General features: G+C 43.8%; 1 protein-coding gene and 1 long non-coding RNA gene across 2 annotated transcripts in view; both read left to right on the plus strand.

Moving 5' to 3' along the window:
* The window catches only part of LOC141759666 (uncharacterized), a 684-nt gene extending 650 nt beyond the window's left edge, over nt 1–34 (plus strand). The window contains exon 3 of the long non-coding RNA XR_012592173.1: nt 1–34. This exon is cut by the window's left edge and continues 164 nt beyond it. This is a non-coding gene — a long non-coding RNA (uncharacterized LOC141759666).
* dnah5l (dynein, axonemal, heavy chain 5 like) overlaps nt 1–25,000 on the plus strand; it is a 73,692-nt gene that overhangs the window by 2,628 nt on the left and 46,064 nt on the right. The window contains exons 3-38 of the mRNA XM_074622337.1: nt 407–510; nt 1,082–1,270; nt 1,350–1,424; nt 1,564–1,653; nt 4,722–4,793; nt 4,891–4,992; nt 6,837–7,023; nt 8,236–8,401; nt 9,381–9,474; nt 9,573–9,671; nt 10,714–10,895; nt 10,977–11,096; nt 11,178–11,283; nt 11,890–11,985; nt 14,132–14,227; nt 14,357–14,530; nt 14,664–14,753; nt 14,824–14,979; nt 15,336–15,475; nt 16,310–16,461; nt 16,805–17,012; nt 17,205–17,292; nt 17,565–17,688; nt 18,031–18,206; nt 18,563–18,655; nt 18,813–18,916; nt 19,057–19,153; nt 19,223–19,303; nt 19,977–20,231; nt 20,601–20,750; nt 21,404–21,522; nt 22,445–22,581; nt 22,700–22,862; nt 23,849–23,960; nt 24,051–24,179; nt 24,370–24,569. Of these exons, the coding sequence (XP_074478438.1) occupies nt 407–510; nt 1,082–1,270; nt 1,350–1,424; nt 1,564–1,653; nt 4,722–4,793; nt 4,891–4,992; nt 6,837–7,023; nt 8,236–8,401; nt 9,381–9,474; nt 9,573–9,671; nt 10,714–10,895; nt 10,977–11,096; nt 11,178–11,283; nt 11,890–11,985; nt 14,132–14,227; nt 14,357–14,530; nt 14,664–14,753; nt 14,824–14,979; nt 15,336–15,475; nt 16,310–16,461; nt 16,805–17,012; nt 17,205–17,292; nt 17,565–17,688; nt 18,031–18,206; nt 18,563–18,655; nt 18,813–18,916; nt 19,057–19,153; nt 19,223–19,303; nt 19,977–20,231; nt 20,601–20,750; nt 21,404–21,522; nt 22,445–22,581; nt 22,700–22,862; nt 23,849–23,960; nt 24,051–24,179; nt 24,370–24,569 (4,726 nt within the window). The remainder of the gene's footprint in view (nt 1–406; nt 511–1,081; nt 1,271–1,349; nt 1,425–1,563; nt 1,654–4,721; nt 4,794–4,890; nt 4,993–6,836; nt 7,024–8,235; nt 8,402–9,380; nt 9,475–9,572; nt 9,672–10,713; nt 10,896–10,976; nt 11,097–11,177; nt 11,284–11,889; nt 11,986–14,131; nt 14,228–14,356; nt 14,531–14,663; nt 14,754–14,823; nt 14,980–15,335; nt 15,476–16,309; nt 16,462–16,804; nt 17,013–17,204; nt 17,293–17,564; nt 17,689–18,030; nt 18,207–18,562; nt 18,656–18,812; nt 18,917–19,056; nt 19,154–19,222; nt 19,304–19,976; nt 20,232–20,600; nt 20,751–21,403; nt 21,523–22,444; nt 22,582–22,699; nt 22,863–23,848; nt 23,961–24,050; nt 24,180–24,369; nt 24,570–25,000) is intronic.

The raw sequence follows: 25,000 nt of genomic DNA on the forward strand, positions 1-25,000 counted from the left end.
CTTGGTTTTTGGTCGTCTCCATCTTGGTTTTTGGCCATCTCCATCTTGGCTTCTTGGTTTTTGGCTGTCTCAAACTCATGGCTTCAAAACTGCAATCCACAAACCAGTGGGTCCATTTCTTCTATACGGTCTTTGGTTTTGATGATTTCTGTTCTTGTGTTGGTACATTTTGTGGTTTCACAACATTTTGCTGCTTGAAACGTGTAAGCCTTACTATGTGGCTGACAGCAGCTGATTTCATGGTTGCCTAGCGATGGCAAAATAACAGGAAAAATGAAGTAAAGTAATTTATGAACATAATGGTGTGAATATGTGATCAGGCTCTTATTCAGGTATTTCTGGTGTTTTTTGGTTCATTTGTTTAGTTTTTTTCTGCACTTTTACCGTTTCCTCCTCCGATCCTCAGATGCGACTGGCAGAGGACATCGACGAATAGGAGGCCAGAACCAGAGAGCCATTAATCACACGGCTTCTCCGGTGGCGGCTCCGTCCCCGACCACCGGCACATCTGTGAGTAAAACGGAGGTGCTATTATTTAAGCATGTAATTATGTTTTAAAAGTATATAAGTGCTTTAGTGCCTCCAGAGGGAGCTGCTGCGTAACGTCTGATAAATGTTCTCAAGTGATGTCACTTGAGTCGGCGTCGGTTGAAGACTACAGTTTAGAAAAGTCAAACAATGTGGAGGTGTGGAGTTAGAAAGAAGTGAGACCTCTGTAGCTCGCTGTTCATCTCTGTTGCGGGATACATTAGCATAACTACTACGACAAACGGCAAAGTGTTTACAAATTTATCTTTTAAATTGACAAAAAAAAAACAAGATGGTGACGGACAAAAAACAAAAAAGTACATTTTGAACCAATAAAAATTTGTTTTTAATTATCGATTAATCACGATTAACTATTGTACTCGATTAACAGCCCCATGTAGTAGCAAAACTATAAAACTTATCTTGTTACATTTTTGTGAGTTATTTAATTGTATGTAAAATTTCTGGATAACGGGTTTGGTCAAGACTCTGGCTCTCGTGTCTGGGAAGGACCGCTCCGTACTGGATCTAAGGACACGTCATGTCTGTCCAGGTGTCTGGTAAAAGGGCGGTGCTGTTGTCCAATGAGGCGAGGAGAGAGATGGCGAAGCAGGCCAGAGCCTTGAAGGAGGAGAGACGAGCGACGCTGGACGCCCGACACAAATACTTGATCAGCAGGTTGGTGGACGCCGGGACGGCGGGGGAGCCGGAGGTGGAGGACGCCCTCGTCTCTGACGACAAGGTAGTGTCCCAGCCCTTTCCTCTGTGGTCCACGGGTCAGTGGTCAGTCCCGTTATAATAATCATGTCTGGCTCTTCCAGTTCAGTCTGCTCCATGATTTCTTTGCTGCGAACGGATCCAAGAAGCTGATTTTCTTCTATCAGAATGTGACGCAGGTAAAAATATATTTGAGGTACACTTGTTCCTTTTTTTCTGTCTCTGTTCTCATCACTCCATCTTCTTTGTCTATTTTCCCTCTCCTCTCTTTTTCTAATCATCATTATCTCATCATGTTCCGTCTGTCTTTGTCCCCAGAATCTGTCCCCCAGTCGTTCGTCCTCTGTGGACGTAGCCACCTCGGCTGTGGCTCAGAGGAAACTCTTCCTCACCACAGGGAGCTCTGAGGTAAAGGTGACCTGCTCAGTTAGTTATTCTGGAGGCCCAGTTTCACTGAGATGACGTCACAGAGGAAGCCGAGAGGTTCCCAGAGAGGCGATGCACCGCCTCACCAAACGCTCTTTTTAAACAAATAGTCCCCACAAGGAGCTAAATCAGGGACCGTAAACGCTCTGTGTGTCACCAGTGCAATGAACAAATGCGGTGTGGGAATATAGAAAAAAATAAGTTTCCTCCTAAACAGCGCCGAAACAAAACGAGACAGAGAATGTCTGAGAGGCTAACGCTAACTACACAATACAGAAACTAACCGGACTAGCAGAACAAGACATCACAGCTAAAGCTGCACGCTAACTCTGTCACAGACAGGAGACGTTATGGTATGGCGGTAACATGGCGGTGGAGTTGTCCGAAAAAAAGCCTAAATATGTCAAAAATATGTCCAAAAAAAGACAGAAAAAATGCCAATTATGTCCGAAATATGGCCAAAGAAAATCTTTAAAAAAGCCGAAATGTGTCAAAAGTATGTCCAAAAAAAGGCCAAAATATGTCAGAAAACTGCCGATATATATATGTCTGAATAAAATTATGAAAAATGGCTGAAAAATGTCCAAAAAAAGAGCGATAAAGTCAGCAGGTAACGTTATGGTATGGAGGTAACGTTATGGTATGGAGGTAACGTTATGGTATGGAGGTAACGTTATGGTATGGAGGTAACGTTATGGTATGGTGGTAACGTTATGGTATGGAGGTAACGTTATGGTATGGTGGTAACGTTATGGTATGGAGGTAACGTTATGGTATGGAGGTAACGTTATGGTATGGCGGTAACGTTATGGTATGGAGGTAACGTTATGGTATGGAGGTAACGTTATGGTATGGTGGTAACGTTATGGTATGGAGGTAACGTTATGGTATGGTGGTAACGTTATGGTATGGAGGTAACGTTATGGTATGGAGGTAACGTTATGGTGTGGAGGTAACGTTATGGTGTGGCGGTAACGTTATGGTATGGAGGTAACGTTATGGTATGGAGTGGTATGGTGGTAACGTTATGGTATGGTGGTAACGTTATGGTATGGTGGTAACGTTATGGTATGGAGGTAACGTTATGGTATGGCGGTAACGTTATGGTATGGAGGTAACGTTATGGTATGGAGGTAACGTTATAGTATGAAGGTAACGTTATGGTATGGCGGTAACGTTATGGTATGGAGGTAACGTTATAGTATGAAGGTAACGTTATGGTATGGCGGTAACGTTATGGTATGGCGGTAACGTTATGGTATGGTGGTAACATTATGGTATGGAGGTAACGTTAGGGTATGGAGGTAACATGGCGGTGGAGCCGGCCGTCGCTCTCGTCTCCGTGGTCAAATGGGCCGACGCTACGACTGTAGAGCACCCAGATACTGACATTTGTGTTCTCTGCATTGAAACGGCCCCGATGGAGCTGACCATGGAGGGATAAAGAGAACGGAGCTGACGGGAGAGCTAGAGACCACCTTGGAGAAGTTACAGGAAGTAGACACGTGGGACTACGTCCGCTTTTCAAAATAAGGTGTTAACAAAGGGAAATGTAGATACTAAATACATCTATGGAAATCAGACTGATGGATTATATTCACCAGAAGTATAAAACATTATAAATTAAAAAGAAAATCCCACTAATCTGTGAGGGAAATGAAATGAAAGTAGAGATCCTCCGACGTGCCGTCGAAAGTCACGCCAGTAAATGTAAAATGGCTCCTGATGTCTGAGAGGCGTAGAGCCAGTATGAAGCCAGTGAAGACGAGGTGGAGCTTTGTGAATGCAGGTGTGTCTGAGCCGGTTTAGTTTCACTCTGAGCTCAGAACAAACGCTGCACCAACGCCTCCTCAACGTTCACTATTGTCCTGCCTCAGAGATAATAACCGCTCTGCTCGAGTCTGCGTTGAGTTGCTATGGAGGATTATCCTGCGCTGCTTTGTTTGGCTAACGGTTAGCGAGGTGACGCCAAACACCTTCAGTATATATTACACCGTCTGAAACCTGCATGCAGACCAGTCAGGGCAAGTAGACCGGCTGGCTTACCCTCCGATTCTCTCTTGAAACAAGTCTGAGATGTCTGAGAACCAACACAGTTAATAATGGTGCTAATAATGAACTCTGATCAGGGTTTAAAAAGTAATTTAACAACACACCCCTCACCATCCCGGCCTGTTCTTTAGAGGGGCGGGTACAGGGTTAGGGTTAGGGACGTTCAGTAATGTTCATAAACAGTAATGTGAGATGCAGCTCAGCACTGAGTGTCAAGTTGTTCTAGTCATAAATCAGAACTAGAACATGATGATAGAAGTATATGATGTCCATCCTCCATGCTCTATTATGTCTCATGAGTTGTTTTTGGGTTGATTCCATTTGTTCCACAGATTTGGTGCTAAATTTAACCATTTTTTTTACCACTGGAGAATTGATAAAGATGATCAATAATCCTCCAAACTACCATTCTGCCACCATTTTGGACTGAAAGCAACTACCGGACGCCAGTAAAACGTCCACCTACAAAGTGCCGTACAAAAGTAAAACTACTCTATTGTCGTATTCTTCCAGAACGTCCTGTGAGGAACAATAAAATATTATAAATATAAAACGCGTTTTCAGTCAAAAATGGCGGCAAAAAGTCACCAGAGTTTCGTCTCGTTGCTTCAACACTCTGACTCAGCTGGCCGTTCAAGCGGTGACGCACCAGTATCGTGGAACGCTCCTGATTGGTTTCCTGCTCGCCGTTTGAAACAGGAAACAACGTGGCGGCCTGCTCGTAAAGTTTCTGTCGTTCCATCTAACCCCAGGCTGCATTGTGATGAAGGTAACACAGTTTATAGTCTGAGTATATAGTATATCAGTCTAATGCAGTGAGGGCCAAAGAGACAATGTACTACGGAGTATTAGGGCCACATTGAGGGAACACACATCTGAGATTTACACAATAAAGTCACAATATTACGATAAAAAAGTTGTAACATTACGATAATAAAGTCATAACTTTACGAGAAAAAACGTTGTGATATTGTCTCTTTCTGTTTGTTTGTTTCCAGCCTTTACTGGGGAAGTGTCTGTTCTTCCTGAGGACCACTGACAAGGCCATAACCACCGCTAACGTACAGCAGGTGTGTAGCTTGACTTCAGACACTAACCCTTTAGAGCGGGACAGACCCCGACCCCCACTATAACGTCCTCGTGACGTTGTCCCCGCTGCGTCTACAGGAGGTGAACTTCGGCATGTTGGACTGCAGTGACGGCAGCATCCTGAACGGTCTGGAGACTCTGCTGGCTCACATCATGTTGCCGGCCCTCCGGTCACAGCAGGTACTGTTCTGTTCTACCAGACCTCTGCTGCACAATGGTGCACTATCTAATTCACAGATCTATAAACACAGCTGCGTTCATTTAGAACTCTTCTAGTTAAGAATATTAAAATGAAAATATTGGATCTGTGTAAACTCTTTCAATCTTTACATGGATATTATATTATAATATATTATATTATATTATATTATATTATATTATATTATATTATATTATATTATTTTATATTATTTTATATTATTTTATATTATGTTATACTATATTATGTTATATTATAGTTTTTTATATTATATTATATTATATCATATTATGTTATACTATATTATATTATATTATATTATTTTATATTATGTTATATTATATTATATTATATTATATTATGTTATATTATTTTATATTATATTATTTTATATTATGTTATATTATATTATATTATATTATATTATGTTATATTATTTTATATTATATTATATTATGTTATATTATATTATATTTATCATATTATGTTATGTTATATTATATCATATTACGTTATGTTATATTATATTATATTATATTAAATTATATTATTTTATATTGTGTTACATTATATTATATTATATTATATTATATTATTTTATATTATGTTACATTATATTATATTACATTATTTTATATTATATTATATTATGTTATATTATATTATATTATATCACATTATATTAAATTATATTATTTTATATTATGTTACATTATATTATATTATATTATATTATATTATTTTATATTATATTATATTATGTTATGTTATATTATATTATATTATGTTATGTTATATTATATTACATCACATTATATTAAATTATATTATTTTATATTATGTTACATTATATTATATTATATTATATTATTTTATATTATATTATATTATGTTATGTTATATTATATTATATTATGTTATATTATATTAAATTATATTATATGAAATTATATTATATTATATTATTTTATATTATATTATATTATGTTATGTTATATTATATTATATTATGTTATATTATATGAAATTATATTATATGAAATTATATTATATTATATTATATTATATTATATCATATTATGTTATGTTATATTATATTATATTATATTATATTATATTATATTATGTTATATTAAATTATATTATATTATATTATATTATATCATATTATGTTATGTTATATTATGTTATATTATATTATATTATATTATATTATATTATATTATATTATATTCAGGGAGAAGAGGAGAGTCTGTGAAATCCCTGTGTGTCGGTTAGAATCTATATTTAATGTCAGATATGTTTACATAATATTTACTTACCCTAAAACATCTGGGCTAAAAAAATAATAATTTGGACACATTTTAAAACACTATAATCATAATCTGGATTATTAAATAATAACTTTACAAACAAAATTTCAATCCGTGTAGATGTAGATAATGAATACGTAAAAAAAACTGAGTTCTGCCAGTAGAAATGTCTCATGTGCTCTCAGTGTCTGAGCAATAAAATCAATTTACACACTGGTTTGTTTGATCTGCAGTAGTAGTAATACAGAAAGTATTACTACTACTGTGTAGTAGTATATTGTAAGGGAAAACCATAGACTGTATCTAAGAAGTGGACGTAGTCACCGTGACGACACCCATTGGTTTGTGGACTGACGTTTTGAAGCTTTTAGTTTGGTATTTTGGCCGTCTCCGTCTTGGTATTTGACCGTCATATGGCCGTTGGTATTTCACTTTTCAGAACCCGGAGGTTAAACATAAAATGACCTCTGATTTAGCTGCTCCGTTTTCCTCGGCCTGTATTGTGTGTCCAGACGTGGGGCTCTGTGCAGGAGGGCGCGTCCTGTCCAGACGTCCAGTCCTTTCTGTCCTCCGTGGACCAGTTCGTCAGTAATCTGAGCTCGGCCAGAGTCAACATGGAGAGAAAGTTCCAGCTGCAGCAGGTCGACCTTCCTGATGCCGTCGGCGAGCTGAGCAGCCCTGCAGACTACAGGGCGGCAGGTAGGAGGGTCAACCACGCCTAGAGCTGAATACACACCTGTCACATCCTCCATATGTCCACCATATTACAACTTATTCAGTAATACTGTATATACATTTAAATTGTTCAATATGTTGCCTCAAATTATATCTATTATGTCACGGCGTTCTGCAGTCTGTAATTTCTTTATAACATACCGTTGCTATGTATAACATACCGTTGCTATGTATAACAGACCGTTGCTATGTATAACAGACCGTTGTTACGTATAGCAGACCGTTGCTACGTATAACAGACCGTTGCTATGTATAACAGACCGTTTTTACGTATAGCAGACCGTTGCCACGTATAACAGACCGTTGCTATGTATAACAGACCGTTGCTATGTATAACATACTGTTGCTATGTATAACAGACCGTTGTTACGTATAGCAGACCGTTGCTACGTATAACAGACCGTTGCTACGTATAGCAGACCGTTGCTACGTGTAGCAGACCGTTGCTACGTGTAGCAGACCGTTGCTACGTGTAGCAGACCGTTGCTCCGTGTAGCAGACCGTTGCTGCGTGTAGCAGACCGTTGCTACGTATAACAGACCGTTGCTACGTATAACAGACCGTTGCTACGTATAACAGACCGTTGCTACGTATAGCAGACCGTTGCCACGTATAACAGACCGTTGCTATGTATAACAGACCGTTGCTATGTATAACATACTGTTGCTATGTATAACAGACCGTTGTTACGTATAGCAGACCGTTGCTACGTATAACAGACCGTTGCTACGTATAGCAGACCGTTGCTACGTGTAGCAGACCGTTGCTACGTGTAGCAGACCGTTGCTCCGTGTAGCAGACCGTTGCTGCGTGTAGCAGACCGTTGCTACGTATAACAGACCGTTGCTACGTATAACAGACCGTTGCTACGTATAGCAGACCGTTGCTACGTATAGCAGACCGTTGCTACGTATATCAGACCGTTGTTACGTATAGCAGACCGTTGCTACGTATAACAGACCGTTGCTACGTATAGCAGACCGTTGCTACGTATAACAGACCGTTGCTATGTATAGCAGACCGTTGTTACGTATAACAGACCGTTGCTACGTATTGCAGACCGTTGCTACGTATAGCAGACCGTTGCTACGTATAGCAGACCGTTGCTACGTATAGCAGACCGTTATGACCATGTACAAAAACAAGCCTCATCCACGGCTGTCCATGTGCTCTCAGCCAATAACAGCGAGCTGGTGGAGCGTCTGGAGGGCGTGGTCTCCGTGTGGACCAATCAGATCAAGCAGGTGCTGACGGAGAGCGAGCAGATGAGGAAGGAGGCGGATGACGTCGGGCCGTCAGCTGAGCTGGAGCACTGGAAGAGACGCATGGTCACCTTCAACAGGTAGACACTCGCTGTCACTGATTAATGATTCACCTGTCTGACTTTTAGTTTCTCGTTACCTGCCGAGACTCGTTTAATCTCGTCCTGTGTGATCTCTAAAATCATTCTTATTTCACAGAGTTAAATCTTTAATCTCAATAGAGCCGTCAATCAATTAAAATATTAATCACAATTATGTTTTATCTGTTCTAAATGAACATTAAACGGAGATTCATCAAGTATTTAATCCTCTTATCAACATGGGAGTGGACAAATATGCTGCTTTATGTAAATGTATGTATATATTTATTATTGTAAATCAATGAACAACACTAATCAATGACAGATATTGATCCAGAAACCCTCACAGGTACTGCATTTAGCATAAAACAATATGCTCCAATCATAACATGGCAAACTGCAGCCCAACAGGCAACAACAGCTGTCAGTGTGTCAGTGTGCTGACTTGACTATGACTTGCCCCAAACTGCATGTGATGATCATAAAGTGGGCATGTCTGTAAAGGGGAGACTCGTGGGTATCCATAGAACCCATTTACATTCACTGATCTGGAGGTCAGAGGTCAAGGGACCCCTTTGAACATGGACATGACAGTTTTTCCTCGCCAAAATTCAGCGTACGTTCGTAGCGTTATTTAACCTCCTTCATGACCAGCTAGTCTGACCTGGTTGGTACCGATGGATCCATCAGGTTCTATAGTTTACTATGATACCAGTATCTTCACTCTAGCGATTAATCGATTATCAAAATATTTGCCGATTAATCTAATAGTTGATAACTAGTCTGTTAATTGTTGCAGCTCTAGTTTAAGCTCTACCTGAATTCATGTTGCTCTTTTATATCTTCTCTTAAATAATTCATAATTTAGTTTAATCTTTTTTATTGCTAATCTATTTTTTTCGAGTAATTTTGTCTCGTGTGTAACATTCATTCACTCATTCATAACATCAATAAACACGTGTGTTTCTGTGTGTGTCAGTCTGATGGAGGAGGTGAAGCGTCCTCAGGTGAAAAGGACTCTGGGAGTTCTGCAGGTCACCAAGTCCAGAACTCTGCGAACCTGGAGAGAGCTGGTCAGCTTCTGAAAAGACAATCAAGTTTAGTTCACAGCAGTTTATGTTGCTAATATCATGATTTATTAATTGATTGATTGATTGATTGATTGTGTAAGGACGGGGACATCACCGTCGTGGCTAACGAGGCCAAGGACAACGTGAAGTTTCTCTACACTCTGGACAAGTTCTTCGGGCCGCTGGGGAAATGCACTCCGGTAAAAAAGAAACCTTTTTTATGTCTTCATAAAGTGTTTGGATTCAAACCAGCAAACTTCCAACATCATTAGATAAAAAACACATTCATACTGAGTATAAAGGAAAAATTAAGACAAAACATATTGCAGATAAATACATACAAAATGAATGTAAATAATGTGGCCAGACCTCTGTAGCTCCGAGGCTTCGGGATAAAATATACAAGTGTTTTAGTGACGTCGCAAACGTCACAGACCCTCTCCACTATCACATGTGGCCAAATCAAAATCAACAAACAACCAAACAAACGTCAAGAATCCATGTGATCCATTAGAAAATCAATACCAGCCGTTTCTTAACGCCTTATAACCAACCTGTTGGGATGGATGGCCGTCATTCATACATAGATAAATGAGAAAACAAATGATGTTACATAGAAATGACAAGACATTTGTCATTTGAGAGTAAAGTATTGGTTAACAACGTCAAAACAATCAAAAGAGGGGCCCAACACACATTGTCTTTTTACCATTAACTGGTGGCCTGCAGCCACCCAGTGGCTATAAGTGGTAATGTCACATGGATGTCGACCTTTAGCAGTGGGAACATCTCTCTCCTGCTGCCGCAGCTCCACGAACTGTTCCCTCAGATTAAACGAATGCTCTCCATCACAAACTAAAGGCAGCTGACTAGATGTTGTGCCAGCTCAGCTCTACAGGTCACATTCATGTCAGAGTGCTGCTGCCGGGTAGTGATGACTGTTTATACGTCGCAAACGTCCCTAAAGACACGTCACAGACGGCGTGCTGCACTATTGCAGGTGAAATTACTTGTGAATTCCCGTGTCAGTCTTACACCTTCCAGTGCCCTGCAGCTCTCTGTATTCACACAGAACAGGACTAAATGAGACGGTTTACATCCGTCACATCAAAACGTCTGTTTCTCAGATTCTTCATCATTTGTTGTCAGTTCAGTGTTTCATCAGAAAAAGCAAACTGAAAGAAATCTTGTATAATCCACTCACTGGTCGGGTTAACAGCTGGTCTCTCAACCTTCTGACAGACCAGTATGCTGCAGCACATTCCCAGTCTGATGACCAGTATCAGGATGATCCACACCGTCTCTCAGTACTACAACACCTCAGAGAGAATGACCTCTCTGCTGCTCAAGGTCACTAACCAGATGATCACCACCTGCAGGAGCTACCTGACGCAGGGCGTGGCCCGCATCTGGGACCACAGCAGGTACAGAAGACTAGACCAAAAGACCTGATCAGACCGGACATGCACATTACTGAACTACACTACTGTGTGTGTGTGTTTCAGGCCGGAGCTGCTGCAGCGTGTCTCCGACTGTTGTAACCTGAATGTGGAGTACCAGAGGAGCTTCCAGACCGTCAGAGACAAACTGAGAGAAAACCCTGAAAAAAGACAATTTGATTTCAGGTGAACATCAAGCAGCAACGTTTCCTCTCATTGTGTAACTCTTACTGTGTACCTGATGACTTCTTCTTTCTTTATCTTCAGTGAGAACTACATCTTTGGGAAGTTTGATGCTTTCTGCAGGCGTCTGGAGAAGATTGCTGACATGGCGTCGTCACTGGAGAGCCTGGCTGCTCTGCAACACATGAAGGTGGCCTGCTTTTTAGGATTATTACCACTATTATTATACAGACGTCACTATAACACCTCACAGACGTCACTATAACACGTCATAGACGTCACTAAAACACCTCACAGACGTCACTAAAACACCTCACAGACGTCACTATAACACCTCACAGACGTCACTATAACACGTCATAGACGTCACTATAACACCTCACAGACGTCACTATAACACGTCATAGACGTCACTATAACACCTCACAGACGTCACTAAAACACCTCACAGACGTCACTATAACACCTCACAGACGTCACTATAACACCTCACAGACGTCACTAAAACACCTCACAGACGTCACTAAAACACCTCACAGACATCACTAAAACACCTCACAGACGTCACTAAAACACCTCACAGACGTCACTATAAACACCTCACAGACGTCACTATAACACCTCACAGACGTCACTATAACACCTCACAGACGTCACTATAACACCTCACAGACGTCACTATAACACCTCACAGACGTCACTATAACACCTCACAGACGTCACTATAAACACGTCACAAATAGCTGCAGAGTTTATCAGGTAACATGTATTTTGATGTAAACCAACTGTTTTGCAGGTGGAGGGCACTGAGAAGATTTACGTTCGCTACCAGACCATCGTCTTCACCACCAAGTCCAAGACCTACGACATCCTGGACCACCGCAAGCTGGAGGTAACATTATATAAAATGATCTAGAAATAGAGGGTATAAATGGCACTTATCATAAAGTTACATTATGCTTCACTGAGAGGAAAAGCATGGAGATAAAAAACTAATAAATGAACAATAATAACCGCTGTTGTTTGCAGGGTTTAAAGCAGTGCAGGGGGCAGCGTTGATGGGGCGTGTTCTTACCAGTGACACAATCAATACAATCCAGGATCTTTGAGTGAGAGATCGATGCGTTTCAAACCGCGGCGTAGACGCCGAAACACTGCACGTTTGTAATTTATTCACTTTCATGAACAGAGTTATTTTCCTCGCCATAATGAAGTCATAGTCACTTTCAGTCCAAAATGGCAGAAGCGTAGCTCTGCTGCTGGACGCTGATGTCGACACGGAACAACCAACTGACTTAATAATATACGTTCTGTAGGGATTTGGCAGTAACAGGTTTGGTTATTAGCAAATTAATTAATAAATAATAATAGAATTATTATTTATTAATAAAGATTATCAATAAACATTCATTATAAACGGGGCACCACCCTGGAATCAGGGACCAATAACCAAAATGTTAATATAGTCTCATTATATATGCTAAACTATCAATTTGGAACGTTGATTAATAATTAAATTAATAACTATAACCAAAATAGATAGTAAAGGTTGAAGGATATCGGAGTTCTTGACATAGCAGAGGTTGGCATTATTCACTCTTGTACAACATTAACCAGACCAGCATGTATAATCCACAAACATTTATTTACAAGATAATAAAGGTTTAAAACACAATATTAATCTAACTAAATAACTAAACTAAACAAACCAAACACAGTGTGTGTGTGTGTGTGTGTGTGTGTGTGTGTGTGTGTGTGTGTGTGTGTGTGAGAGAGAGAGAGAGAGAGAGAGGGAGAGAGAGGTTTGTATGCAAGACCGTGTCTATGTGAAGCATAAGCTAAACACATCAGATGTATACCCGAATATCATAACTACAAATAATATCACAACAGTGAAACTCAATGAATAACATTAAACATATCAATACAAGTACATTCTAGAAATCAAAGTTGAACAGTCTTGCTCAGCCATGTGCAATTGCTACTGCTAAGGTAAGCCCAGTACGTTACCAATCCATGGAAGAAAGGGTTTGTAATTCCATGTGCTGAAGTTGTGGTTCCAAGTCAAAGATGTTGTCTTTGCTGTGCTCAAATCAAGTTGCGCAGATTGGAGGAAGCTGATCGCTCCAATACTTCTTCCCAGCAGCTTGATAGCTTGGTGCTAACTTCCTTGCGGTTGTTGCTTGAAGTTAGTTGGTAAAAAGGCAGGCTCTCGCGTCCTCTGCTTAGAAGAACAGTTCCTTGTGTTTCTTATGTCTGTTTCCTAACAGGCCATAGATCAGAGCGAAGCTGCTTCTGGTCTGGAGAGCAGCAGCTCACCTCCACAGGTTAGGAGAGGTGAGAAGAAAGGGCAGAAAGAAAGAAAGGGGAACAAAGAGATTCCTCTGGTTTTGTCCTGGGTGAATTTCACACCTATGTGTGAATGCTATAGTAGCCAATGGCTACAGAGCGGAGTCCACAGCCAGAGGCTGCATGACTCAAGGATCCTGAGAAGCGTAGTTCATTGTCTTTGCCACCAGTAATGGTGGGTCCCTACAGTTCTTTGGCCTCATCCTGGTGTGAGCTACAGAGTCACTTTAAACTAGATGATTTAATAAGCATGCAAGACTATAAAAACAGGATTTATTTGAACACTTTATCCTCTTCATTGATTGATGCAATTTGCTGTTTGTTTTAAGTTGTGTCTTATTTATGTGAAGTTTCTTCTGTTGTTTGTAACTTTGTGCTGTTTTGTTTTAAGCCTGTAGTTTCTGTGTTATGCTGGCCTCTTGGTCAGGACTCCCTTGAAAAAGAGATTTTCAATCTCACTAGGAATCTTCCGTTAGAATAAATAAAAAAAAAAAAACGACATACGGAGATAAACGGCGGGAACTATTTAGTCTTCGCTCATGAATGAACGAATGAACAGCAGAAATACGGTGTTCTTGTTACCACGTCAACCAGCAGGAGTGTTGCTGGATGACGTTGCGTTGCAGTAAAAGTGTTGCCACATCCAACTTGTTTTTGAATCTGTGTCTATGTGTGTTTGTGTGAGTCAGTTTGACAGCGACTATGCAGACTTCCAGATCCAGGTTCAGGGTTTGTTCCAGTCTCTTCAGTCTCTGCTGGACTTTTGGTTCCATCAGTCTCTCACTGTGAGTTCAACACAATCAGGAGTAGAAACCAGCATGTGTAGAGTTAAGAGAAATATGATCTGTGGACGGGTGGGGGGGGGGGGACAGCCCGACGTCAGAACCCCGTTCAGAGCGAGTGTCGTGTTCCAGACGGAGCGGATGCTGGAGCTGCTGGAGGTGTTTGAGTCGGGTCCGACGGCTCGGCTGGACCTGAAGCAGCACTACCTGCTGCTGCTGCAGCGCTACAGCCGGGAGCTGGAGCTGCTGAGGAAGACCTACCAGAGACAGCGAGACAGACCGCCCACCGGACGCAACCTGCCCCCGGTACAACACAACTCTTCCATTGCTGATTATTCTGGCCATTATTATCCTTGTTTATAGACGAACTGTTCCACTATTCAGTTTAATATCATCGACAAAGAAAAGCATCACAGTCTGTACGTGCGTCTCCTCTCAGGTGGCGGGGAGGATCCTGTGGTGTCGCCAGCTCTTCAGGAAGATCGAAGCTCCCATGTTGATCCTGAAGAAGAAGCTCGACGCCCTCAAGGTACGACCTCTGATTTTACTACGTCAGTGTCACCCATCAATACGACCTCACCTGCCCGTCTCTCTGCCAGGGACCCGAGATGACCAGAGTGATCCGGAGCTACAACAAGATGGCCGTGGTGCTGTTGCAGTACGAGGTGCTGCACCTGCGAGGGTGGAGTCAGGCCGCAGAGAGCGCGCCGCGCTGCCTGAGCGCCGCCCTGCTGGTCCGACACGAGAACAGCAAGGTGCTGGATGACGTATTGATAGATCAGTATGCCCTCTTCTCTGTTCGTAACCATGGTGAGGTGTTTAGTGGGCGGAGGCAGAATAATTCCCTCAACACGTTAGCTAACGCTAATTGGTTAATTGTCTTTTAGTGGAGGGAACCAGGGCGATGCTAACTTCCTGGTTGGCCTACAGAAATGGGTCATCCCTGGAGCGCTCTGTTGGGGATATTTCTCTACAATGAATGTTGAGGCTTCCCTTTTTATTTCGGCCGAGTCAGCATCGGTCAGAGACTTACACTCCGTGTCCTTCTGTGTTATAATATTGTTGTTGGATATGCAGGAGCACAATGTGTGAGGACCTCTCTGTTTCCCAGGAGGTTTCTGTGAACCTGGACCCGGTGGTGCTGGAGGTGCTACAGGAAGCCCGGTGGATGACCAAACTGGGGGTGACCGTGCCGAAGGTCGTCCTAAAAATGACCTCCAGAGAAGAGCAGGTCAAAGCTCTGTACAAGCGGTGAGAACAGCCGTTGTGTTTTTAACGCTTTGCTTCGTTTGATGAAGCCAAAGTCCTCGACGGGCGTTCACAGAATTAGAATATGAAGTACAAACACACACTTCAGTTTCACTACACAGAGAAACCAGGATGCAACCACGTGTGATGTTTAATTTCACTGCACCATGTTGTGGTTCATGCATGTGCCCATGTGCATGTTTTTAATCATTTTAACTAGAATTTATCTTAAATTGCTTTGAATGGATTTTCTCGTTTTTGAAATTTGACATTTAACATGACTTTTGTTGAGTTTAATTGACTTTTTTTGGTCTTCTTAACTTGAATTTACCAGTGGTCAACCTCCAGGTCTGAGAAGTGAAGCCAGTGCTGAAGTGTCTTAAACCTTCATCCTGTCTAGCAGCCAGCAGGGGGCGACTCCTCTGGTTCTATAGAAGTCTATGAGAAAATGAGCTTCTACTTCTCTCTTGATTTATGACCTCGGTAAACATTGTAAACATGAGTTTATGGTCTATAAAGTCTACTTTTGTTTTTTAACTTAAGCTGACTTTACTCAACTTGATTACTTGACTTGAATCTTGACCAAAATGATGAATATGGAGACGACTAAATGCCGACAAAAAAAACCTGTAGTCCACAAACCAATGGGTGACGTTACCGTGACTACGTCCACTTCTTATTTACAGTCTATAAAGTCTACTTTTGTTTTTAGACTTCAGCTGACTTTACCTTCACTGAACTTTATTGACTCTATTGACGTGATGTTTGATGTGAACTGAATTCTCCTGGGTTTAAACCTGAGTAGTCTTTAACTGACTGGACTCTCTGCTGGTCCAGGCTGCTGGATCTGCTCCAGGACTACAGCTTGGTGGTCTCCGGGATCTCGCCTTCCCTCTCCCCTCTGATGCAGCCCTTCATCGGCCGGGTGGAGGCGTCCCTCTCCCCTGGACTCACCACGCTGTCCTGGACCGCCCTCAACACGGACGCATGTAAGCAGGACGATGGTTGTAACCAACACTAGAGTTGATCCAGTCCTGATCCAGGTCCTCTGTCTGTCCTCAGTCATAGAGAGTGTGTACCAGGCCCTGAGTGATCTGGATCAGGTCTCCAGAGTTGATCTAGTCCTGATCCAGGTCCTCTGTCTGTCCTCAGTCATAGAGAATGTGTACCAGGCCCTGAGTGATCTGGATCAGGTCTCCAGAGTTGATCTAGTCCTGATCCAGGTCCTCTGTCTGTCCTCAGTCATAGAGAATGTGTACCAGGCCCTGAGTGATCTGGATCAGGTCTCCAGAGTTGATCTAGTCCTGATCCAGGTCCTCTGTCTGTCCTCAGTCATAGAGAGTGTGTACCAGGCCCTGAGTGATCTGGATCAGGTCTCCAGAGTGTCCACAGACCTGCTGGAGTGTCGTATCGGTCGGCTGCTCCAGACCATGTCGTCCTGCTGTCTGCTGGTCCTGCCTGAAGACTCACCTGTCTCACCTCAAGACCTCCTGCTGCAGACGGACGGCTCGGTCCAGGCTGCTGCCGTCAGCCTCAACTGGTAATACTGGTGGTACTGGTGATACTGGTGATACTGGTGATACTAGTTATACGGGTGGTACTGATACTGGTGATACTGGTGTATGTGTGTGTGTGTGTGTGTGTGTGTGTGTGTGTGTGTGTGTGTGTGTGTGTGTGTGTGTGTTTGTGCGTGCGTGCGTGCGTGCGTGCGTGCGTGCGTGTGTGTGTGCAGGCAGAGTCAGCAGGTGGAGAAATATGTGTTTGAGCTGATTGAGGAGCTGAAGAGGAAGATGAAGACGACTGAGAGCGTTAATCTAGAGGTAACACACACACACTAATACACACACACACACACACACACACACACACTAATACACGCACTGAAGAGTATTGGGCCAAAAGCAAACTTAAGTTTCTTCCTCCCCCTCCTCCTCCTCCTCCTCCTCCTCCTCTTCCTCCCCCTCCTCCTCCTCCTCCTCTTCCTCCTCCTCCTCCTCCTCCTCCTCCTCCTCCTCCTCCTCCTCCTCCTCTTCCTCCTCCTCCTCCTCCTCCTCCTCTTCCTCCTCCTCCTCCTCCTCCTCCTCCTCCTCAGGGATCCTTCCAGTGTGTCCATCCAGACTCCAAACAGAAGACTCGCTGTCAGTCGTGTCTTCCTTGTCGTTTCTACAACCTGATTGGTCAGCTCTGTCATCGGAACACTGAAGCGCTGGTCAAAGGTCAGCCATGTGTCCTAGCATGTCTCCTTCCCTTCCTCTGTCCTTCTTGTCTTCCCTCAGTTTGACCAAAGAGAGACGAAACTCTGGTGTCTGTTTTGACAACAGCCGCTGCAGCCATTTTGGACTGAATATTATATTTATAATATTTTATTGTTGACATTTCAGCAAAAACCCACAATAGAATAGTTCTACTTCTGGAGGCGGACGTTTTACTGGCGTTTTTTCCTCCGAGACGCTACGCTAAGGCATTGACTGCGATCGTCTCCTCGCCGTGACGTTCTCCGTATCCAGCCCCGAGCATCACAAGCTGAATGTGCTTCACGCTCGTCTTTTTCCCTCCAGCCACCAGATCGTCTCTGGACGCCCTGAGGAGGAGACTCCATGTCCTCAAATACCAGCCGTCCTCCTCCTCCTCCTCCTCCTGCAGCAGCCAATCAGCTCCTCCTCCTCTCTTCAGAGCCTCCATCCAGCTCGCCATCCCCAACATCGTCCTCCGACCCAGCCTGGACGACATCCAGGTACTCATCACATATACCAAGCTACGATGGACTCTACTGAGCATCTGGATACATACTGGTTTATACTGGTTTATACTGGTTTATACTGGTTTACTCTGGTTTACACTGGTTTATACTGGTTTATACTGGTTTATACCGGTTTATACTGGTTTATACTGGTTTACACTGGTACACACTGGTTTATACTGGTTTATACTGGTTTATACTGGTACACACTGGCTTCTTAATATCATCAACACTTTAACTTTCACTAAACTCCTCTCCTTTCCTTGTTTCCTCTCCTGGTGTGTTTGTTGTGTATATGTGTGTGTGTGTGTGTGTGTGTGTGTGTGTGTGTGTGTGTGTGTGTCTTTCAGAGCACGGTGAGCAGGCTGCTGGGCGTTGTGTTGTCGGTGACTAAACACATCCCTCTGTGGACTCACGCTCACCTGCAGTACCGGCAGCAGCAGGTACGCCCATCCATCCATCCATCCATCCATCCATCCATCCATCCATCCATCCATCCATCCATCCATCCATCCATCCATCCATCCTCTCGTCCGCCGGCCGTTCAAACAGCCGTTACCAGGCAGCCAATCACATTCCAGCATTTATTCTGTCCGCCAGGTGGAGCAGGCGGCGGGACGGGACGCGGGAGACGACGTCCCGGTGAAGCCGCCGGTGCTGAGGCCTCTGGACAGACAGCTGGCCGAACACCGAGACGTCACCAAGTCAGTCTGATATATTCAGTTCATATCAATTTCCCGTCATCGGCCACTGATCCATCGGGTCCGATGTATACGAAGCCTCCGTCATTTCAACCCGTCTTTGAGCGCAGCTGAGCAGCCCGTTGTGTTGTTGTTTGGAGCAGGTTGGTGATCCAGCTCAGCTCCATGGTGTCGTCTCTGAGAGATCAGGCTGCCGACACTCTCAACGAACTCACTCACTTCTCTACTCTGTGGAACCAGGTCAGTGTGTGTTCCTCTGTGTGGTGGTGTTGGTGTTGTTGAGCTGGACTAACAGCCAGGTGTGTTTAGGACCCAGAGGAGCAGGTGCAGGTCTTCCTGCGGTCCGACCCGTCGCTGATGGAGTTCAGCTCTCAGATCTCCTTCTACTCTGTGAGTCCACTTCCTGTTCACCACTTCTAACGTGCTACTCCCGTTGTCGTGACGTGTCCCAGATGCTAACGGCTGTTTTACAGATTATAAATTCACAAAGTAACGAGAAAAAAATCTAATATTTTCGCAGATTATAAAATTATGAATTTGTGAGAAAAAAACTTGAATAATCTCTGAAATTATTAAACAATACCTTTACGGGGAAAAAATTATATTCTGTGAGATTAAAAAATCATAAATTTACGAAAATAAATCTTAAATATTCTTCGGATTATATAATTATAGATTTGTAAGAAAAAAACTTGAATATTCTCTCAGATTATAAAATCACAAATATACGACATGAAAACTCAAATATTTTATACGATTATAGAATCATGAATTTATGAGAAAAAAACTTGAATATTCTCTGAGATTAAAAATTATAAATACGAGAAAAAAATTGAATAATATCTGAGATAATACATTTTAAAGAAAGAAAATGTAATATTCTCTGAGATTAAAAATCATAATTTTACGAGAAAAGAACTTGAATAAATTCTGAGATTAAAAATAATTTTTCATATTTGCTGAGATTATAAATCGCACATTTACGAGAGAAAATGTTAATAAAATCTACCATTATAAAAGTTGAGTTGCTCTCTTTACCCATGATGCCTTGCTGTCCCTGCAGAAGCTGGAGGTGCAGATTTCGGAGCTGCCGGCGTGTTACACGGTGGGTTCGGTCCTGTTCGACACCGACCAGCTGAAGCTGGCGCTCACTCAGGAGTGTCGTGTCTGGAAACGAGCCTTCGGCGCCGCGCTCAACCGCCGGGCGTCCGCCGACATGGACGACATCTTCTCGTTCCTGGACGGGCTGACGAAGCGCCTGCAGCGTCCAATCACGGACCTGGAGGACGTCCGAGGAGCCATGGCGGCGCTCAGAGAGGTCAGCCGGCGTCTGATTGGCCGTCAGACGTCACTGATTTATTCATTTATTTGTGTATTTATTTATTTGTGTTTTATTCAGCCTTTGTTTGTTTCCTGTTTTCATTCATTTTTAGAATTTGTATTAATATAATTGTTTTACTGGTTCTAAATAATGAGCTCCTTCTACTACTAGTAGTAGTATTACTGCCAGGTACTGTTAGTACTGTAAGTAATACTTCTGTAAATCTTCCTGTCTTACCTGTCTTACCTGTCTTACCTGTCTTACCTGTCTTACCTGCTCATTCAGTCCTTTTCTGTTATTAATTATTCATAATTCATTCATCAATCCTTCACTCATTCACCTCCTCCATGATGTTCACTGTTTGAGGTCCGGGAGGCGGAGATCCGTATCGACGCCACCATCGGCCCGGTGGAGGAATCCTTCTCTCTGCTCAACAAACACGAGCTGCTCTTCAACGACGGGAACGCCGAGCGCGTGGACGGCCTGACGTACGCCTGGAAGAACCTCGGCGCCCTGGTGAGACGGAGGGAGGCGTGTTCATGATGTCACTATAGGGCGCCCGGCGATTATTTTCATTATCGACTAAACTTTTTAGATTAATCGTCTATAACACGTCAGGAAATATTAAATGTTTAAACGTCTTGTTTAGTCCGAAACGCCAAAAATATTCACTTTAATATGATATAAAACAGACACAAGCAGCAAATGTCCAGATTTGATATTTGATATTTATTTGAATCGATTTTCAAAATAGTTGTTTATTTTTCTGTTGATCGACTAATAGATTAGTCTAGTACTAATCTATTAGTCGACTAATCGCGTCGACTCCGGTTGTCTCTAATCACAACATTATCACATGTTAATGAAGAGAGAACTGCTGAGTTTTGCTGGATGTAAAACACCTGAGAGGAATAGAACAGAAAGGATCTATGTTGGATCAGATGATCATAAACAGTTTATTAATGGATTACTTCAGTGACTGCACTTTTAAATTGTTGTAAAAACTTCATTTAAGATGTTTAAGAGTACTAATTAACGTGTTATCATGGACGGTGCTTATAGGTCGTTATTTCTCTGATCTTCTGGTCTGCTCTTGTTTTATTGATGCTGTGTTTCATCGTTGTCGTGACGACCTCAGAGAGACTAAAAGCTGAACGTTGTGCTTCCAGGTGGAGCAGAACCAGAACTCTCTGGTGAGGATCCAACCCAGCATGAAGGCAGACCTGCTGTCTGCAGTGCTGAGCTTCCAGAGCGTCGTTCACACCTTCTGCACCGAGTACAACCACAGGTACTCAACGGGGACGCTGCACGGTAACGGGTGAATCACGGTGCACGGTAACGGGTGAATGGCGGTGTACGGTAACGGGTGAATGACGGTGTACGGTAACGGGTGAATCGCGGTGTACGGTAACGGGTGAATGGCGTTGTACGGTAACGGGTGAATGAGGGTGTACGGTAACGGGTGAATGGCGGTGTACGGTAACGGGTGAATGGCGGTGTACGGTAACGGGTGAATGGCGGTGTACGGTAACGGGTGAATGACGGTGTACGGTAACGGGTGAATGACGGTGTACGGTAACGGGTGAATGGCGGTGTACGGTAACGGGTGAATGACGGTGTACGGTAACGGGTGAATGACGGTGTACGGTAACGGGTGAATGACGGTGTACGGTAACGGGTGAATGGCGGTGTACGGTAACGGGTGAATGACGGTGTACGGTAACGGGTGAATGGCGGTGTACGGTAACGGGTGAATGACGGTGTACGGTAACGGGTGAATGACGGTGTACGGTAACGGGTGAATGACGGTGTACGGTAACGGGTGAATGACGGTGTACGGTAACGGGTGAATGGCGGTGTACGGTAACGGGTGAATGACGGTGTACGGTAACGGGTGAATGGCGTTGTACGGTAACGGGTGAATGAGGGTGTACGGTAACGGGTGAATGGCGGTGTACGGTAACGGGTGAATGGCGGTGTACGGTAACGGGTGAATGACGGTGTACGGTAACGGGTGAATGACGGTGTACGGTAACGGGTGAATGACGGTGTACGGTAACGGGTGAATGGCGGTGTACGGTAACGGGTGAATGACGGTGTACGGTAACGGGTGAATGACGGTGTACGGTAACGGGTGAATGACGGTGTACGGTAACGGGTGAATGACGGTGTACGGTAACGGGTGAAGACGTCTCACGTTGTGTCTGCAGAGGTCCGGGGACGGAGGGCGTGGCTCCGGCTGAAGCCAGCGAGCGGCTGCAGAGCTTTCAAGCTGAGTTTGATCAGCTGTGGAGGAAATACACCACCTACTCTGGAGGAGAGGAGCTGTTTGGACTGACTGTTAACGGTACGACGGACTCCTTCCCTCCTTCCCTCCTTCCCTCCTTCCCTCCTTCCCTCCTTCCTTCCTTCCTTCCTTCCTTCCTTCCTTCCTTGCTCCCTAATCCCCCCTCTCCTCCCTGCAGAGTATCCGGAGCTCCAGAGGATCAAGAGGGAGCTCTCTCTGATGGCCAAACTCTACTCTCTGTATAACTCGGTCATCGACAGCGTGGCCGGCTACTACGACGTCCTGTGGGCCGACCTCAACGTCGAGAAGATCAACGGCGAGCTGCAGGACTTCCAGAACCGGTACGGCAGGAACCGGTCTCTGTTGAGCTTCTAATTAAAGATTAAATCAGATTAAGACTGATGTAATAATACAGGCAGTTTATTAAGGAAGATTTAAAGGAGTAAATATGATAAATCAGAGCCGAGGAGTCTCTACAGGAGCTGTCAATCACTGCTGGTGAAACTGGTGAACTCGGATCAATATGATCAATGTGATCAATATGATCAATATGATCAATATGATCAATATGATCAATGTGATCAATGTGATCAATACTCTGTTACTGTCATGACTATTTCTGTCCTCACATGGTTTCACTAACAGATTTTACAGTTTAGCTGGAAAACAAGAAAGTTTGTGACCCGGCCGAAGGAAGGAAAGAAGGAAAGGAAGAAAGGAGGACTAGGAAGGAAAGGAAGGAAGGAGGACTAGAAAACAAGGATGGAAAGGAAGGAAGGAGGACTAGTAAGGAAAGAAGGAAAGGAAGGAAGGAAGGAGGTCTAGAAAGGAAGGAAGGAGGACAAGGACGGAAAAAAGGAAAGGAAGAAAGGAGGGCTGGGACACAAGGAAGGAAAGAAAGGAAGGACGAAAGGATGACTAGAAAGCAAGGATGGAAATGAAGAAAGGAGGACTAGGAAGGAAGGAGGGAAAGGAAGGAAGGAAGACTAAAAAAGGAAACGAAGAAAGGAGGACTAGGAAGCAAAGAAAGAAGGAAAGGAAGGAGGACTAGGAGATGGATGTCATGTTGAAAACAGTCGAGCCAAAACCAAAACCCAGCGGCAAGAATCCTCGTCTCTGATTGGTCGTTTTCCTCCGGTCTGTGAAACCTTCCTAATGCTGTCGGGACACCGGAGGACACCAGAGGACACCAGAGGACACCGGAGGACACCGGAGGACACCGGAGGACACCGGAGGACACCGGAGGACACCGGTTACCCGTCTCCTACTCGTATAAATAGAGGTTTTATAGCTCCATCTCTCACTCTCTCTTCTTTTGTGTTTTGAGGATCCGGAAGCTTCCGAAGGCGTTGAAGGAGTGGCAGGCCTTCAGAGATCTGAAGAAAACCATCGATGACTTCATGGAGACCTGTCCTCTGCTCTCCATGATGGCCAACAAGGTAGGACCACCTGCCTGACCGTCTGACTGACTTCACCTGTAGTACTTGAATCCACATCTCTAACGCTGCGTTGTGAACTTTGTCGTTGAGGCCATGCTGCCCCGTCACTGGACCCGTCTCAGTGAGCTGACTGCTCACAGCTTCCAGGTGGAGTCGGAGAGTTTCTCCCTCAGAAACATCATGGAGGCTCCGCTGCTCACGTACAAAGAAGACATCGAGGTACTGATGCTGAGAACACTGAAGGGTTAACATACAGACTAGGGATGCTAAGTTACTATTTATTTACTAACCGATAACCGACCCACGTCTGTTTGGCGTAACGTTACTCCGTCTGCCCGGAGTAACGCAACTCTGTGCCTCTTCCTCTGGACATGTTTGCTGATTGGTGCTGGTTTCCTGTGTGTGTCAGGACGTCTGTATCAGCGCCGTGAAGGAGCGCGACATCGAGGCCAAGCTGAAGGACGTGGTGGCCGAGTGGAGCGGCCAGACGCTCGGCTTCGCCACCTTCAGGACCAGAGGAGAACTGCTGCTGAGAGGAGCCGACGCCGCCGACAAGATTGCCATGATGGAGGACAGTCTGATGGTGCTGACCTCACTGCTGAGCAACAGGTGGGAGGACGGAGGAAGGAAGGAAGGAAGGAAGGAAGGAGGGAAGGAAGGAAGGAAGGAAGGAAGGAAGGAAGGAAGGAAGGAAGGAAGGAAGGAAGGAAGGAGGAGGGCTGAGGCTAGGAAGGAAGGAAGGAGGACGAGGATTGAGGCTAGGAAGGAAGGAAGGAAGGAAAGAGGACGAGGGCTGAGGCTAGGAAGGAAGGAAGGAAAGAGGACGAGGGCTGAGGCTAGGAAAGAAGGAAGGGAGGAAGGAGGACTGAGGCTAGGAAGGAAGGAACGAACGAACGAACGAATGAGACGGACAGACGGACGAACGGACGAACAAATGAGACGGACAGACGAACGGACGGACGGACGGAGGAACGAATGAACGAATGAACGAATAAACGAATGAATGAATGAATGAATGAATGAATGAACGGACAAACAAA

The sequence above is a fragment of the Sebastes fasciatus genome, chromosome 21 (genome assembly GCF_043250625.1).
Source record: "Sebastes fasciatus isolate fSebFas1 chromosome 21, fSebFas1.pri, whole genome shotgun sequence".
Taxonomy (NCBI): Eukaryota; Metazoa; Chordata; class Actinopteri; order Perciformes; family Sebastidae; genus Sebastes; species Sebastes fasciatus.